The 19,102-nt window shown below is 43.0% G+C and overlaps 1 protein-coding gene across 9 annotated transcripts in view; it reads right to left on the bottom strand.

Annotated features, from left to right (window-relative positions):
• cald1a (caldesmon 1a) overlaps positions 1–19,102 on the bottom strand; it is a 48,197-nt gene that overhangs the window by 2,858 nt on the left and 26,237 nt on the right. For 3 of the 9 annotated variants that reach the window (XM_028395401.1, XM_028395419.1, XM_028395410.1), the window contains exons 3-15: positions 14,054–14,191; positions 12,241–12,679; positions 12,128–12,160; positions 11,831–12,040; positions 9,529–9,641; positions 8,358–8,628; positions 6,523–6,660; positions 3,505–3,548; positions 3,332–3,410; positions 3,081–3,224; positions 2,867–2,965; positions 1,832–1,900; positions 493–529 (exon numbers count right to left, since the gene is read on the bottom strand). In XM_028395401.1, coding sequence (XP_028251202.1) covers positions 493–529; positions 1,832–1,900; positions 2,867–2,965; positions 3,081–3,224; positions 3,332–3,410; positions 3,505–3,548; positions 6,523–6,660; positions 8,358–8,628; positions 9,529–9,641; positions 11,831–12,040; positions 12,128–12,160; positions 12,241–12,679; positions 14,054–14,191 — 1,814 coding nt within the window. Of the gene's footprint in view, positions 1–492; positions 530–1,591; positions 1,644–1,831; positions 1,901–2,866; positions 2,966–3,080; positions 3,225–3,331; positions 3,411–3,504; positions 3,549–6,522; positions 6,661–8,357; positions 8,629–9,528; positions 9,642–11,830; positions 12,041–12,127; positions 12,161–12,240; positions 12,680–14,053; positions 14,192–19,102 lie in introns of all 9 variants that reach the window. The other 6 variants (XR_003669456.1, XM_028395437.1, XM_028395427.1 and 3 more) reach the window with 6 other exon arrangements.

The following is a 19,102-nucleotide window of genomic DNA, read 5'->3' as shown; positions in this document are numbered from 1 at the left end:
CACGCTTAATGAGAAGGTCAGTCCTCACTGTAAAAGTTGACCTTTGGGCCAAAGTTCACCGATATTTGTCAAAACATAACCTGAAACATTCACTAGTGAAAAGCAGACCCTGAAGACCCCCCTGCTTGCAGACAGTAAGACCATCTCTGATCTTTATTAGACACCTGAGGCTGGCTCCAAAAATGTCCTTCTCCATAGAACTCAATGGTGAAACCTCCATCTTTACAACATAATACACATCCCTGGTTTTTAAATATAAAAAGATCTTTGTTTATAACACTTTGAGTGACACTCTCTGCCCACAAACCCCAGCTCCACTGTTGCTCCACCACTTTTCCCATATTTGGACTAGGTTAGGTGGACTCAGGTGACGGGTGAAGCCCAGCTTTATTTACAGCCTATAAAAATTCCCCTGCCCTGTCATGCCCACATGACTACTACACATTTTTCCCTTGTACATAATTTCAGTTACAAGCTGAGTAAAAAACTCACCATTGGCGACTGATTTGGTCTCCCCTCTGCCTGCCACCTGGAAGACATAAAAAAACAGCAGTAATAATAAGGCTGCATAGAAACATGCCTGCAACAGATCAGGTCAAACACACAGACTCCTATAGAACTCATCCAGATCTCCCTCCTGCTCATGCTGTCTGCACTGACATCACAGCATAGCACGTTTAGCTAATGACAAGGTCGCTAACCGCTTCCTTTTCCTGTCCAGAGCCAGTTTTTTTACGTCAGTGCAGAGACCACTTGGGCCGGGTGCCCTCCAACCCTACTTACTCACTGGTGGACCACAGTCTCCGGCATGCACTGCAGCTGCTGGCTAAATTAAGCAGGACTGTGAGACACCCTTATACAAACTCTGCAGCTGCACAAATAGAGTTTTACTTTCTATACAGGAACAAGATAAGGCCAGTTACTCAGGTGTAGGTGGACACGTTTGGAAATGTTAGGTGATAACAGTGATTCAGCATGCGTCAAACTGCAGCTGCTACGGCCCAGCAAGGCGACTTCCCCGTGAAGAATGCTGTAAACAGTCTCTCCATTAGGGCCGTAAAAAAGTTAAGTGAAGTTGGAATGAGAGCAGTGATTTGTGGTTGTCAGAAGGAGGAGCAGTGATGTGATATAGCCATTTGTAAGAAGCCTGCGGTTGGACAACAGGCACACTGTTAAATGTTTTTTTTTTTTTTGAATTTATACTGAACTGTAATCCTCAGGATTTTGTTGAGGCAGCTTTAACAAGTTGTGGGTGTTAATGGAGTCAACGGCAAAAAGTGTTCTTTAAGCTGACTTTGTTGTAGCACTTAGAAAAGTTTACAGCCACATGCTCTGAATTTTTTTTTACTTATTATTTGCACTATTAAATCCTGCAAAATGGAGGTTGTCAAAGAGCTTCGATAAATGTTAAAAATATCATATCAAATTCTTGCGTGATAATTGTGGACAGCTACTAAAATAAACACTAATGTCCAACCACAGCGGAACAGAGTGCAGCTGTGCCAATGACAGCGCAAAAAATAGTGTGACAGCAGAGAGTGAGGTCATTTGTGATAAGAAATGTAGAGCGGCCATTTTTTTTTTTTTTTACCTCTCCAGGCTTATTCCAGATTTAACGGTGAGGTCAACTAGCTATGAGAGTTCTTTGAAAGAAAAACAAACACAAGTGATTGTTACTCCCACAGCAGGGTTAAAATATCGTGAGATTATCCTCATGTTCCTGCTCCGTCGATTGAGATCGACAAGGAAAAACCAACAAACCAGTTTGGGACAGTTACAGCTTTCTCCAGAATGTGTATTGTTTTATTTAAGGTTCATTAATAAAAGCTACCTTGGTCGGAGAGGCGCCTTTGTTTTCCCATAGACTCCTCTTGTTGGTGACATCGACGGGCTTCAGGTCCTGTCAGGGAACAAAGAAACAACACTCAGCATTTAAAGGTCTGTTTGAAATCAGTCATCATAGTGAGGCAGAGGTGTAGAAGGAGGAGAGCAAAGACTGACAGACGCCGCAGAGTAAAGAGCGTTTGTCTGGAGAGGAAGTGAAAAATAGCACTCTCAATGTGACAACATTCCACTTTCACAACACTCCATCACAGTGCGGAGTACAGAATGTTTCCATACAGCACATGCAGCTATATATCTGTACCGACAGCCTCCTTTATTATCCTCCTTCTGCTCCGTGCTGCCTGTTTTTTTAGCACGAGCCATAATCTGCAGCATGCAGAGCTGTAGCATAAATATTTGGGTAAAATATATGCATGTAGCTACGAACAGGAAGTTGTTCTCAGTCTGCCGGCAGAGATTACAACAAGCTCAAGATAAAATGCTTGAGTGACACTGTATACCAAATATCCACGAGTACTGTATCTGGATGTTATAACAGCAGCTGTAAGAGCAAGACTGCAGATTATGGTTCAGTTTTACTTGTGGCCACCAGGTGGTGCCAGAAAACGGCACGTTAAAGTGTCCTGCTCCACTGCATCTTTTGAAAATGATCCATGACTGTGTTATGTAAAACATTATGAGGTTGATCAGTGTGGAGTGAATGCAGTTTAGTGTCATTGTAAGCACTACAAATACCATAAAAGTGATTTCAGTTATTAAAAGAAATTAAAAACACAAAACTTTTATGACTGAGTTGACAGAATAATTAATTCAAATGTTACTAAAACCTGATTGGTGCATTGAAGCACATGACATCACTCTGTTCCAACTAAGCCCCACCCACTTCAAACCCCCAATAAAAAGAGAATCTTTCATGTGAACTAAATTTGGCATCGCAGTCTCTCCACATGTTTCATGTGTAACCCATACACCTCCCAGCTCTTACAGTACACGTTCTTGGGTTGCTACGGCAACAACCTACCGCTGGCCTTCCTCCTCCTGATATCTTGCCGCTCTCCGGGGTTTTATTCAGCCAGTCGTTGATGCGACCTGCCACGCCTGTCTTCATCACAGCTGCTTCCTGTTTGGAACAGGGTCAAAGGTCAGGAAAGCACAGGCAACAGAACAGAGCAGGAAGCCAGAGAGTGAACTGGTCTCTTTCCTCTTCGCCTCTCTCTGTGTCATCCACTTGTTACCTTGAATGTGCTGCCACCACTTCCAGGCGAGCCGAACACGTTGCCTTTCTCCCACATGCTCTTGATATTCCGTATGCTGTCAGTGACCATAGGCAGGTCCACCGCTCCGGAGCGAGGAGATCGAGACTCCTTGTTCTCTCTCTGCTGAGACATAAAGGGGCGGAGTTTAAATTGGTGTAATGGCAGGGATGACTGTTTCAGACTTCAAGCCGCACTGCTGAGTCAACTGAGAAACATCATACTACTTCTACCTGAGCAGCTGAGGTGTACTGCTCCAGCCGGGTGTCTATCTTGGACACCACAGGAGAAGCAGACATCTTCACTGTGCTGCTGTTGACAGACAAGAGGGAATTCAAGCTCGAGCTCTATCAACCATTTTCGTGAAAAAGCTTTATGAATGGACACAAAAGAAGAAGATTTTTACCTTTTTTGTGCAGACTTGTTCAGAAATTCTGCTCGCTCTCCAATCTGTAAAAACAAATGTGATGTATAAACATCCCAGCACAGCATATATTACTAATAGTAGATGTTAAATCCAGCTGTGCTGTTGATTGATGAACTTATTTCTGATTTATATTCAGGTCAATATGCAGACAGAATTATTACAGTTATGATTAATACGTTTCTCATTAATAATCAATACGTTGGATCTGCTTGACCACCAACACACAGAGTAACTTCTCGTTCACTGAAAGACATGCACACACACAAACAGGACAACACACACAGCAAGCTTTGTTTAGCTCTGCCCTTAGACTGTGGGAATCTCTGAGGATTGTTTATGATGTACGACAAAATGGCTAAAAGAGGAACATGCGCTGCTTAGACGTGTACAAAAAAAAAAACCTTTAAATGGACAAAAGAAGGCTAAATAAGTCTCTCCTCTCTCTCTCTCTCTCTCTGAAAAAGGGACCCTGCGCTTGGCTGCTACCGAATGTGGGAGTTCCCAAAATACTCCCAGACAGGAAATTCCCCATTCTCAGACGCGTTTTAAAGAGCTGTAGCCATCCGAACGCAGTTACAGTAATCCTGTTAACCCTAATCGCTTTCCTGCATATCCCTGCAGCCTGTCCTTCATTTCGTCCCCTCTGTCCTTCTCCGTCAGAGAGCACAGTGAGCTTTATCTACAGCACAGTCCGGGGTTACGCTGGTTCACTGCTGATAACATGAAGGCGAGCTCCTGGGACCGTGCGTTCCACTGGGAGCTGATTCCTGATAGCAAGGCATATTTTTCTATGTTTTAGTGAAACGGGAGCCACAAAATGGCAGTTTTAGAGCAAAAAAAAAAAACAGGTCTGAAGAGACATGAAATTCACTCACACATAAATTGAGCAGGAAATTGTTCAATTTATGTGAGAAAATAGAAAAAAAACACATCTATCAGCTGTTATGCAGTTTTCATGTGTGAGTAGTTGCAATATGAAATAGATGTGAGGTGCTTTTCAAACATTTGGAGGGCTGCTGGACTCATATTATGTCATATAATTTTATATTTAAAGCTACACACAAGTCAATATTTTATATTATCATGTGTAATGTGTAGCTCATCGCTTAACTGTGTAACTGCTCTCACCTCATACGCACTAAAGTGCCAAATTTGGTCACCAGCTAGCAAAATACCATACAAAAACAAGTTGTGCAACTGCAATTTGTGATGTGCAATTAAGATAAATTTGAATTTAAATGCAAGATCACATAAACACACATAAAATCTTAACATACAACACTGCAGAACAACAGTTCATTTACAAATTTCTGCACACACACACACACACACACAAAGCTATACCTACAGTAAACATGATGACAAAGTAAAGCTAGGAGACGAGTGCAGTGGAGAGTCATGGTTAAACAACATTATTTACTAAACTGACCACAATCAAACAAAGTACTTGATTCTAGTGCAATCACACACACTTAGAGCCAAACCTCGAGTCTAGAGCCTCAGTGGGACGAGCCAGATGGATATTACAGCTAACTGTCACTAATTAGATTTTCTCCACTGACTGAAAATCCCCCTCGATTTTCAGAGTGTGGGAGTTGGCTTTTGGCAACACTGGAAAAATTTATTCACATTCAACTTGATTAAACGTGCCTTTTGCCATGACAGACATTTGTCTTCAAATGAAGGAAAAGGAGGGGCACCCACACATTATCATATCAACTGATTTTTCAAATGAAACACTTTTTTTTTGTTTTCTCAGCAGTTGACTTTTCACATCAGTGCATCGCTCCTCTTTTAATTTACGAACACTCCTCCATCTCGTTCAGATAACACTTCATGCAGACAGCTAAGAGAGGTGAGAGGTGCAGATGCGGGTCATCTGGCACTTAATCTCTTCAAATATTTTGAACGTTTAGCTTAAGCTTTGCTGAACTGCCGGATGAGTGGGATTTGCAGATTTTGGAGAGAACGGTTATATTGACTTCATTCTGCTGACGACTGTGCTGGACGTGGTACAAATACAGCAAAAGGCCGACTCAGGAGAGCGGATCTTAAAGTAGTTTGAAGCCTTAAGCTGAATTATCTGTGTTTATGAAGAAGTGGCTGCTCGGTACAAGTTTTCAACTGATTGTTGTAACCAACAATTTTTCGCATGTACAGCTAACTAGCTCCCTAGGTAGTAGGGTAATTTTTGTGGTGTGCCATACAGTACCAGTCAGATGAGCGAGGCCCTTTTCCAGCAACCATCACTCCTGTGTTCTAATGGTACATTGTGTTAGCTAATCATGTTAAAAGGCTAATTGATGATTAGAAAACTCCTGTGTAATGATGTTAGCACAGCTCAACTGTTAAGCTGATCAGAGAAGCTATAGAACTGGCCTGGTGAACCCAAAGTTTGGAACGGTAGTGTATGTACAAATATTACATTCAAAATACAACTAGACTAAGTAGCCAAACAGGTTTAGTTATATAGTGATACAGTTACAATATGTCTCTATACAGCCCTCATTAAGACATTTTTAAAGATTTAAAACAGCAGCTGGAAACATTTACAGGTCAACCAGCCAACAAGTTAATGTCTGACTAATTAGCCAGTTAGCCTCAAAATCTGCTGGTGACAGATGTTTGTTCAGCACAGTCTGTCCAAGAGTTTAAATCGAGGCAACTGGACTCAAGGATTTTCTGAAGACGTTTCGCCGCTCCCCTGAGTGGCTTCTTCACTTCTGCAGATCTCCAGCTGCCTCGATTTTAAAGTTAAGTTCTGCAGAACTGAAGAAGCCACTCGGGGGAGTGGCAAAACGTCTTCAGAAAATCCTTGAGTCTAGTTGCTTCGATTTAAACTCTTGGACAGAACATGACCTGGATGAATGAGAGCATCCACAGACATACTCAGCACAGTCTCCAGATTTTGTTGAGAAATCTGCTGCGATTATTGTACAACTGTAAGAATGACACATGGACGTGGTGACGGTCAGAGGTCAAAAAAGGTGGACTGACCTTTAGAGAGGAGCCTCGAGGGCTGACACACTTGAAGGGTTTGTCCTCGCCGTCCCCATTGTCCTCCACCTTCTGTCTCTTCTCAGCTGCCTCCGCTCTCCTCCTCTCAATCTCCTCCTTCATCTTCCTCTTCTCATCCTGAGACACACACAGCACAGCACAGACAGATGTGTCATTTAACACAAGCATCTCTGGACATAATGTTGATGGCAAATGTAACCGCTCATGCTAATTGCCCACTTCTCCTCTAATTATTCCAAACAGACTGCAGCTGGAGACCTTGCTGTCCTGGAAACAAACTGATAAAAGATTGTTTAACAACAGACTTCCCAAAATGCAACTGTGCTCATTCAGCCATAGATTAAATGGCACAGTCAACAATCAGGAACAATAGATGCATGCCACTTTCTAATTGATTTGCTTGGTTTGTCCAATGAGGCAGGTCAGGGACAAATTCAATTACTCGAAGCAAATGCTTATTTACAGCCTCGTGGAAAAAAACATCAGTTTGGAAAGCCTGACAGCCGACGATCAACAGTTTAAAAAAAACAATTTTATGTATGAACCATTTGTACTGTATTCAGAAGAGGGCTGCTGCTTGGCAGTACATCAGCCTTCACCAGCCGTCTTGTCTTGGTTAATTAGTCTCTCTGTATCTCTGGGCCATCTTTTAATTACAAACCAAAAGGCCTCATTAACATCACACAAGAGGAGAAGGAACAGGAGCAGATTATAGCGCGAGACGGGCCGCCACGTTCGGTGCCAAGATCAACAAAGAGGACCAGGAGTAAGAATGCTAGGCCACAGCACAGGCGTCCGATGGGGGGTGGGATGAACGATCGCTGCACGTTCCAGAAAAGACGTGAACACGGAGGAAGGAGGAGGTTATCACCTCAGAGATACATAAGGATGAGGTTGTTATAAGAGCAGGAAAAAGGAATGACATGTGTGAGTTATAAGCGGGGACCCAAATAGGTTTTGTCATGATAACAGTGACGTACGGCGAGATAACGTCAGAGCGGCGGTGGAGTGTGATGCATGAGTTTCAGCTCATACAGGTGCAAAGGCTAAATCAACATGAAAGAAAAGGAAAAATAAAATGAAATCTGCTCTGTGATTTTTCTTTTTGCAGCGGCAGCACTCTCATCATACTCCCAAGAGGACTTGACTGACTGATGGACTCAACAGGATCCACGATTGTGAGCGAGCACAGAAGAACAACCTGATTTATTACATTAAACCCTGATGGAGAGAGCAGGTAGACTTCATTCTTTAACCTGTCTGTCTGTCATGAAATTATTTACACACAAAACATTCGCTCTATTTTTCAAACCAACGTTCGTACAGTAGCTTTAAGATTACCGTGTGATCTACATGCTGAATATCAAGGCAGCAGGAGGAGGATACCAGCTTTATCATTAAAGGAATATAATATATATACAAGAGGAAAGCGTGCACAGCAGTCTGCTGTTCCTGAATGGAGTGATTTTAGGAGGAATAGAAAGTAAATTACTGAGAGCTAAGAACAACTGCACATCTGTGGTGAGTGCATCCGCAAGGGAGTATAATCCCAGCCTGAGGCTGCATATTATTTATCTTAATTCATGACAAACCTCCTACTGTAACTCAGCAGCATAGGGAAATATAAGGAGTATAGGGACACCAGTGTGGATGTATCACCACCACTGATGGACCACTGTCCTGGAGGTTTAAGCATTGTGATGTAAAGGTGAAAGGCCATGTTGGATTATAACAGTCTTCAATGGGAATCAGTGCAAACTACTGCTAATATTATTCAAGTTATTATCTGATTACATCAAGGATCTGATTCCCACCTCCTCTCTGGCTTTCTTCTCCACCTCCTCCTGCTTCTTCAGCCTCTCCTCCTCCTCCAGCACCTTCCTCCTCTCCTCCCTCTTCCTCTTCAGCTCCTCCAGCTCGGCCTCGGCCTCCTGCTGCTTCTGCCTCATCCTCTCAAACTCCTCGCTCTCCGCGTCATCGCGGCGACGCTTCAGCTCCTCCAGCTTGCGCTCCGCCTCCAGACGGGCGTCGTCGTCCTGGTCGTCACCTGCGGGGGACACCTCGGGGGAGCGCACACTGCTGCGACTGGGACGGACACACAAACACAACAGGTCAGTGACGCGTCCTGTGGAAAGCAAAGTGGGTTAATGCTGGACATTTGATCCTGAATGAATATTTAAACACACACTTGGAAGAATTTCTCTCTTCCTTGGACACATAAACACAAAAAGGACGAGGAAATACCAAAGATAGTGTTACAGCTCATGCCAGTGTTCCAACTTTAGGACTAACGTGACAGAAATGCACTACTGCTCTGCTACAAAAACAACTTGTTTGCTTGAAAAATCACATTCAGATATGCTTTTCAATTATCCCGCAGAAGCCTCAGGCAACATTTCCACACTTTTACACCCGCCTGAGCGACAAGACATTTACTGTTTGTCGCCTCGGCTGGTATATCTCACTGTAGGATCTATAAGTTCTTGACTGATGAAACGGCCTCTACCCAGCAGATGGACAAATATGAAAGACTTCTCAGAATAGGATCCAGTCTGCATTCTACATTTGGGTTTAGTTTTATGCTCTTATATCGTTTTTTATCATAGGAATGTGTGTCTTCTCCTCCCACTCAGTAACAGGGATCTTCAGTTGTTGGGTAGCTCGATCTTTGCAGCTGACCTTTGTGTCAAGAATATTAAGTTACTGCAGTACTTTTCCACAAGTGGACAGAGAGAGCAGAGGCACTTTTTAAACTGCTTTAGCAAAATAAGTAAGGCTCCTATTTCTCAGCCGTAATATTTTGTGGTCAATTAGTGGATTTGAATCTCTGTAAGTCATCTTTTTAGTTTCAAAATAAAAGCATCCAGAATCATTCCCTGGCATCTGGAATCAGATAAATATTGTTTAGAACTTGACTTGGTTGAATTCTTCACAGGAGTGTGACCTCTCGTCAGAGTGAGAGAAGCAGACAGTGACTGTGTGTACCTGGGGGTCCTCTCAGGTTTCCTGTGCTGTATTGGAGCCGTGTCCTCGTGCAGCCCGCCGTTGTGCTTCCTCTGATCCTCCCTTTCCTCCCTGGCTCCGCCTCTCTCATTCACCTGCAGCCACCACACACACACACACACACATCGGTTTAAGTGTAACAGCTGACAGAGAAAAGAGAAAGAGAGCGAGTGCCCACCCCAAATGAAACAACACAGAACTTCACATCTTGCTGCGTCCACTCCAGAATTACAGGATTATCTAACATGTGATCACTCTGGGTGTGTCTCCAGCTGCAGGATTTCAGCTTCAAACTGCCGTCCATCATCAGCAACAGCACTTCAGTTTTGTATCTTTTAATTATCATGTGTGTGAGCCTGACATGTGCGCAGCCAGTCAAATATGTTATTAACCAGTAGTGCAGAGCAAAAAACTGATGCTATCGGTGCTATGCTTGAATTGCACCTGAAAAAAGGGGGATATACCTTTATCTCAGCACAGGAAGTGCTCTTTGTCTTTGAGCACTGTTTGTATCAAACTGAGCTCTGGTCAAAACACACACTATAAAAAACCCAGCGGTGGAAAGTTACTAAGTATTAAGTACATTTTTACTTAAGTAAACTACTTAAAAGTACTTTTACTCCATTACATTTTGCAGCTATTATCTGTACTTTCTACTCCACTACATATCTACAATGTTTGTAGTTACTTGTTACATTTTATGAATAACATAAGTACATCCATTAATGTCTGATTTTCCTAAGGGGTGCCCAAACTTTTGCATAACACTATAGGCTATATATCATGGGTGTACCAGAGCATTCTGTGTCGTCCTTAAAGAAATGAGCTGCTGGCAGGATTACTAGTAGTGACATCTGTAGAAGCAGAAGTGTTACCAGGAACTACATCTGCATCTACTATATTAAAATGCCACCACCTACATACATGCCACACTCACTGTGTGAGTACTTTAATACTTTAAATAAATTTCAAAGTAAGTACTTAAGTAAAAGTCTTAAGTAGGATTCTTGATTCAACTTTTACTTAAGTACCGGTATATATTTTGTTGGGTAATTGTACTTTAACTTAAGTACCAAGCTTCAGTACTTCCTCCACCACTGTATATAACCTATACAATATATACCTTTATAACTTTAAATGTAACTGCTTGGTGTGAAGTGGAACATGCACACTTGCACAACCGAGTAGCTTTACAGTGTTTTAACCTGCAACATGAAGCCGAAGGAAACAACACACAATCATGGCTAGAAGTACAGAGAATTCAAAGATGTGCGGTTATTTATAATTAATTTATAAAAGTAATTAATGCTAATTCATTTTAGGAAGATATTTTACCACGCCAGTCGGCTAAACAGTTCCCGCCTAACATCCGACATAATAACCTCACCAGACTTATTTTATTGCTTAATACTGTTATCTTTTATTGCCCTTTCAGTCTCTCTAGCTGTTTCTCTTTACCTGCTTCCTGCAAGTGAGTTAATCATGACTCAGGAGATGTGTTTTAAATAATCTAGTTAGTGCACACAGTGTAGTTTTGATAAATAAAGACATTGTGATAAAAGTCTCATGATGCATCCGAAGAACAATGATCAAAAATCTGAAAAATCTGAACAATTTCCTCTGCCATGATAAACTGTGTAAATGTGGCAAAGAAAAGATGTAGGAGCCTGCAGGAAGGTGTTTGGGTTGAGTGGGTTCACACAGAGTTCACAGGCTTATTGGGAGACAGTGAACTTCTGCAGATAAAAACGTGAGGCATTTTTGGTTCATGGAGCCATTATACAATATTTTTTTTGCTCTTCCGGCAAAAAATTCTACATTTCACGTTCTAGTTTCTGCAGCATGAAATGTAACACGCTCTAGCATGGTCTAAAAATCCTTTGACTGGAAGTACACATGAAAGGATGGTGCCCTGCTCCAGTAAGTTTTTGGAGTGGAGTCAGTGTGATGTGGAGCTGGAGGTGACGGACATGCAGAAAAAACAGCACACTGTGAGCACTCTGTGGTAGAGCATGGCATTAACCTGTTAACCTAAATCTAACCACATGGCTGCAACCACACCTCATTAAAAAAAAGGCTCGGTTACCAACCAGTCTGCAAAGGGTGCAATCCACATGAGGTGTGCGGGTAATTTCAGCATCAGACATCAAGTTAAAGGTGTATTTAGAGACTTATTCTGTTCATGAATCTCCTTAAAGATGGATCAAGACACTGAAGTTACCCAGAGAGACTTGCCGTGCTGTGCATCACACCTCTACTGAAATTCTTACCGCATGAATGATACCTCATTATCCTGTGAGTGCAGTATCTCTGCTACCTCAAAGTCCTCTTCTGTGTCATTTCTTAGTAAAATAGGCTTGTTCTCTGATGAATTTTCTACATTATCATCCTCAGGTACCTCCCCAGCTTCCCCTGATGCTACTGCATCCTCCTCAGCTTCTGAATTTGCTGACTGGGCCTGATTTAAACTCTCACTGACTTCTTCAGTGAGGTCCTATGAAAAAGGATTATAGCAGAGTTTTTTTAAAAGAGACTGCCGCCAGCATGTGCATGAAAAAGTGAAGAAGATCATTGACACTACCTCGTTTTGCATTGTAAGCTCTTCGGTTGAGGCCTACAGAAACAAGCGCCACATTTGCAGTTACACAGGATGAATACATGGATAACACAAACGAGCAACAGCTCAAGGCTGACCTGTTCTCTCAAGTAAGACCTCCTCGGTTTCTCCTCCACCACTTCAACTTTCTGCTCTTCTTCCTCTTCTACGCCCTCGTCTTGAACCTCTCCCCTCTGAGAAGCAACATCCTCTTCCTCTCTGGGCTCCTCTCGCTCCTTCTCCTCCCTCCTTGAGCCGTAGGTTGCCCTCTTCTCCTCCTCCTCGTCCTCATTGTCACGGTAACGGCCCCTGCGCCAGGAGGAGGGCCTCTCCTCTTCTGGGTTGTTTTTCTCCGTGGCAATGCCGTCGTCGTTGCCCTCTGCGGCGGCGGGGTCCAGCTGCACCTGTCGCTCCAGCGCCTCCTTCATGCGTCTCTGCCGTCGCTCCTCACGTTTGGCCATGCGTTCCAGCAGGGCTTGGTCCTCATCGTCTCCGCCGCCTCCAAAAGAGCTGCTCACAGACACGGTCTCTGTCAAGCTAGGGGCAGAGAGAGGGGACAAACATTTCACTGTGTGCTTTTTTTTTTGTTAATGAGGAGGAAGCGATGAGATCAGAGCAGACGTCAGCTGTTAAGAAAATGTGGGCAGAGGGAAGTGAATGCATAAAATTATCTCCTCTTACCACCAATATTTTTTTGATCAAGGTCATAACCCCTAAAAGTTGCTCTGTAATCAAAGTTTCCACAGAGATGTTGTCAGCTTTGTTGCCAATGTGTAGAGAATGCTGACAAATGGTCTTATTGACAGGTCCTTACCACAGCTATTCTTTCAAATAAACTCAAGTCAGGCCTTTAAATAAACAGAAAATCTGCCATTTGCCTCTCAGATTCCATGTCTGGACTTTTGTACACACTCACTCAGCACTTTGGTCCCTCAGTGGAGCTCAAAAACGATGCTAAAAGCTTATCGGTGCTGCTTTCAGCTAAGTGGAAACTTCAGCATCCTGATGGTTGAGACATTAAGGTAAAATATCACCATTGCTTTTGAGCTTATTACAGCCAACATTACAGCCAACATACATGATAAAAATTATGCAGTGTCTCTATTTTATATAACAAATAGCAATATCCTTCAACCCCGCTCTAAACAGCATGACTCAAACTGTTCTGACTTAAATGTCTGGCAAACATTAGCCTTGCATCCACACAATCAACAATGGCTAGCGAGTGCTGGGTCCTGCCTCAGCATCCTTCTGCACAATCCCCTTGTTGTTTGACCAGCTCAGGATGTATCTCTGAGCTCATAGAGAGGAAACATTCACCACCACAAAGAATGGTCTGTACTGCTGGATGTCAGAGCGACCCACCACTTCCACTCTAGTCAAGACTATTTATTCCATAGCTTTAAACTGCATAAAAAATTGATAGTTAGCCCCTTTGTTCCTCTGTCAGCCTATGGATAGGTATCAGCATTCTGCAGCGGGCTGTAGCATCCAAACACACAAGAGCACAAGATTTATGTGTCAGCTCTAATGTAATGCTGTTAGCATGCCAGGCTAACGAGCTAACTATATAGTAGTATAATTAGCTCAAAGGTCAGGAGGACATTATTAACTTAGAAAACTAATTTAGTTTTTTCCATTCACAACTGGTAAAACTACTACAAGTGTGAGAGAAACAAGATGGTCCCACTAACATAAGCTAAAAAGCATGGCTGACTACATCAGTAAAATATAAAAGAGTTTTAAAGTAACTAAATGAGAATTATGCTAGGTCTTCTAGCATGACCCCAAAGGTTTGTGGTGGTCTGGATGAGCTAGGACTTAGGCTAAAACCTAACATTCTCTTTTCTGTCTCATTTTACAGACACTCCTTTGCCTCATCGGCGAGCTGCTGCTGTATGTGTGTTGTACCTGTGGCTGTTGGTCATGACCACACTGTCTGGCTGGCTGCCGGGCTCCTCGCTCTCCCTGCTCCTCAGCCTCTCCTGACGTGCCCTGCGCCTCCTCTCTCGGGCAGCCTCCTCTTCATCATCGTCATTCTTGGCCATCCTGAGAGCGATAAAAATGGGGAAAAAAAGAGGGCGAGTGAGAAGACAAAAGGACACATTTTCCGCTCAACTTTTAACCCCATCATCAATTTAGCTGCAGTTAGAAACTTCAACTAAGTGATTCGTTAAATTGGACTATAATCATCACAGTGACCAAACTTGGTGGATTTGCCCTGGGTTTTTTTTCCCCCCTCTTCTCTCTCCAGCTGACCTGTCAGCTGTGCAACAACCAATACTTCTTATCGTGGCTGCAATTTTCATGGGCTGATAAAAAGTCTGTCTGGAGACACGGCTTGGCCGAGGATTACAGAGAGCGTGTACTGGTCTGGGCAGTGTAGAAAGGCTGTAAACTGGAAACAACTGCTATGCTTAAAAGTTTTCATTCTTCAAAGAAAATAAAAACAAACGCAGCTAAAACGCAGCTCACTCTGGTCTGAGAGTTTTGAATTAAAGATAATTTCAACCTATAGTTTAACAGTTAGAGCCTTCAGCATTTTTAGTTTTGAGTGAGAGGTAAATAAAAAACTGATGCTACCCTTATATCTGTATTCTAAATGTGAAGTTAGCTCCTTAGCTTAGCCAAACATCACAGGACACGGCCAGCTGGGATGATTTAACATGCTATATATCATTTGCTTATATTGTTAGATTAGTTTTATGCTAAGTTAAAGGCAGGGTGGGATTTTTTGAAAACCCCTTTCTCTCGGAGCTCACCCCGAAGCCACGCCTCCAATCACATGGACGCACATTACCTGAAGACGAGCTGCGGTCTGTGACTTCAGCCATCATGCAGTGACAACCAGCCAATACTCCGTGCAGGGGCACCTCGCAGGATTGGCTGATGATGATTAATATTCTTCGTTTTAAAGTGAAACTGCCGAACTAATTGGTTGCTATCGGATTCTTAAGAGAAGTTATACTCATTTAACAAAAAGTGCATCAGAATGAAATCTCCTACCCTACCTTTAAGCTAGCTGGGTGCTATCTCTAGCTATCTAAAACATATCAAAACATTTAACTTATTTCTACCCTAACCTTCTTGCCCTGACATTAACAAGGATGAATCATTGAATACTATATTAGCTTCAATGGAACAAAGTCCAAACAGTTACGCTGTGGATTATACAAGTATTTATTTATTGCAGTGAGTTAAGGAACGGGTGCGGCTGCAAGCCATCACAAACAAAACTCCACTGTTCACAATCTTGTTGGCTAGAACACTACAGTATATTATGTGCTTAAATGTGATTGAAAGCAACAAGTTGAGGCTGTTCTCTGGGGCCTGTCCAAAGTCAGAAGAATGTGTGAAACTGTCTACTGAAGTACGACAGCAGCTACTTAATACATGACTATAAATTAAAGCATCATAAGAACATTGCAGTACAATCCTGACATGTTTCCAAAGTACCAGAGGTCCAGCCCTGAACTGCTGCGTCTCTGGCCACATGAACTCACCTCTGTGCTTGATCTGCGCTGCCCCCCGCTGACCTTTACACTCCCACTGCTAACCACATGCCTAGCTACCTAACATCACAGCGCAGCCTTTGAGGTCAACCGATGAAGCATGCCATTGCATGTTAATTGCAACACGTGTGGTGAGCCGAGCTAAAGCTGCTCCGGTTTATATGAGGTTTTACAGCTCGTGAACAACACTTTTCCCCCTCTTCATTTTCTTCCCCTCCACTGTTCCCCCTTTTTCTTTACTTTTTCTCTCGCTCTCTCTCTTCCTCACATGAGAACCGTTGTCATAACAGAATAAGTGAACGCCCGAGCTGGACCTGTGGGACGGTGACATCGGTGACGTCAGGCAATGGTTTACACATGTGCTGAGTGAGAAATTCATCATATCTGAGTGTAGAACACTGGCCTAATCCCCTCTTTTCAGCCTGAAACAACACTAGCTCCTGTAAAAAAATGAAAATACTAGCATTACATGCATATTTAGCATTTTTCTTACAGCAAGAAAAGGACCATTAGGTCATTACACTGACAGAAACACTGTCTAAAGATGCTAAATCTAAATCATCTAAATCAAACATGGAGCTTGAGGAGTGACTGTTTTTGCATTAATATCATTACTTTATCTATTTGGATGCATCTGTAATACTAAGGAAAGGGAAGACATGTGCAGACAGGGCTGGTAGCAGGAACAGACTGTGGAATTCCGGGAACAATTACCTGCCTGTATCCACACAAGGGTCCCCCTGGATAATACATGTGCAGGTATATGGAACTAGAAGGATAATGTCTGTGAGAGTAAATTGGACAAAAGGGGGAATGGGAAAGGTGTAGCAACAAGCAAACATTAAAAAAATGTTTTAAATAGAAAAAAAAGGTTAATCTCGAACATTATCGACTTCAGCTAGAGTCACTCTGCATTAGGAAGTACATTAACCCTTATTTAAAATGCCAGAGCAGCATGTTTTTGTGAGAGAGAAAAAAAAAAGTTGCTCAACAACTGCTGTAATTCCCAGAAGACTGATCCGTCCCAGAAACAGCCTCAAATGTCATGAGAAAGAGAAAACGACAACAGCTAAAAATGGAACAAAAGCGTCCTTGGTGGCGGTGGGCGACGACGACAATCTCAGGGTTAAAGATTCCTCAGTAGGAGAGAGAAGAACAAACTCCTAAAAGCTGAATTAGCATTCCTGTCAATCACAGCCTTGGCTTAGAGACACATACACAACCAAAGGCCTGATTTAATATCCCTCTCCTTACCTAGGCCCCAAACTCCATCAGCATACTGACAGAAATATGGGAAGAGGTGGAGGGAGGGGAGGCATGAGGGAAAAAAAAGAGAAGAGAAGAAGAAGAAGAGGGGAAAGAGAGCACGTGAAATGGAGAGCGGGAGAAGCGGGAAATGAAAAACGGGGAAGGAAAGGGCGTGCGCAATAATGGAAAAAGGAGTAATCTGCAGATTTTATCAGTCGACACCTTTTCCTGTAGCCACAGTTATAAGCTTCAGGTATGTGTGCTTTCAGCGGCTGATCGACAGTTAATATGCTACATTTTACGTGTAGCAACTACAGGTTGTAGTCCAAAAGGAAATTAAACCTTTTGTTACATTACAGTACAAAAAAATGTGCAGCAGTCTGCATGGAAACACACACACAAAGCATGGCCATCAGTGAGCCTATTAGGGAGAAATATGTCCAAATATTTTCTTTACAGCAAAATATCTCAGAAATGTCAGTGAAAACAATTTGGGTAGAGCCCCTGAGAAAAGACATCTTCTCCTTTGCAAGAGAGGGACGGAGGGGAAGGAGAGTGAAAAGAGGAGGATCGAAAGAAAGAACGAGGGGGGGGGGGGGGCTGCTGTGAACACAGAAGAGTGAAGGAAGGGATGGACAGGGAGGGGGGGGTGGCTGGGAGGGTTTTTTGGCTCATGCTGTCAGAAATGCTGACCCATTCCCACGCTGGCCTCTCTGGACTATTTCCCTTCCTACTGCCGGCCCACAGGACCACAACCTACCCCCGTCTGCCTCTCTCTCCTCTCTCCTTTCCCCACCCTCTGCTGGGCCAGCTCCAAGAATACACAATGTTAGCTGTGATCCAGCTTCTCTACACCGCATTTATTCTTACTCACAGATGGATGAGGTAGTATAGCATGCATATAAAACTTAAAGGCCTCCATTATGAGGCCCAAATATGGCTGCATATGATCTCCCTCATATCGGCCTCTCTATCCGTATCTTCCTCTTCTTCCTGTCAGAACCAAAGGGTTACGATGAAGCGCCGGGTCATGTTTGGAACGGCCCATTCACCCAGGGCGGGGTGATTGTTTGGCATAGCTCATTCACGGAGGATGGGTGTTATTTCCTCAGCCCTTCCTGGTCTCTCAGGCAAAGGGGCCAACACAGATGTAGAGAATGAAGAGGAAGAGGAGGAGGACAGTGGAGAGAGAGAGAGAGAGAGAGAACAAGAAATTAGTGTGGGAGAAGAAGAAGAGAAGGGAAGAGAGGCAGATGAGAAGAAAAGGAGACAGTGAGCGAGAAGCATGTGGAGGATTTAAGTGGAAGATCAAAAGGGAGATGGTGAAAGTGATGAAGCAGAGATGAACGTGAAAGGAATCTGAAGAACAAATGAATTGAGGGTGGGAGAAAACTACAGGCACAAGATAAGGAACGAGGGGAGGGGACTGTGGGAAATAAAAAAAAAAACAGAAAGCACTAACCAAAGCCTTTTTGAAAATTAAGATTATATTATGAAACAAGGCCAAATATCGACAGTTTCAGAAAAATGCTAATGTGATATCTTCCTCATGTTGTCTACACATATAGCTACTCTTCAGACCAAACAAACAAACAATGCTAGCTAGCTATTAGCTGGAATATTACCAGATAACCCTAATATAGTGTATCTGCATGATATGTTAGCATAGCGTAACACTGTAAAATAGTGGGAAAATGCTAACACAGCTCTGTGTTAAAACACAAACACGGCTATGTTGCGGTCTTAACAGGGGTTATATGCAGGACCTGCTCTCTGCAAGAATGTAAAAAATGTCACACTGCTCCTTTAAAACTCATCATTGTGGTCATGCAGACTATCACTATCTGCATGCAGCCTTTGTTTATGAGTATATATATTCAGTGACGGCCAAACCCAGGACAATGGCTCAAGTATGTCCACAACCAGTGTTAAAAAAGACTGACATTTTTAGAAGCACCTCCCCTTTGGTCACTGTATTGAATGGGAAAATTCCACATTCATGCACTCTCATTTGGATAACATGTAAAAAGCAGACATTTCCTGTCTGACAGTGTGAGTGTGATGAGCAGCATTGAGAAACCCTAGATCAGAAAATGATGTGAATTTGTGTGCGGCTTCACTTACAGTCAATGGAAGCCCACTGTGCACCTCTATGTCAACAATCATTGTCTTACAACTATAACTGACTGAGGTTGATGTA

The sequence above is a fragment of the Parambassis ranga genome, chromosome 2 (genome assembly GCF_900634625.1).
Source record: "Parambassis ranga chromosome 2, fParRan2.1, whole genome shotgun sequence".
Lineage (NCBI taxonomy): Eukaryota > Metazoa > Chordata > Actinopteri > Ambassidae > Parambassis > Parambassis ranga.
Note: the sequence above shows the minus strand (reverse complement) of the source record. Positions and strands in the feature narration are given on the sequence as shown.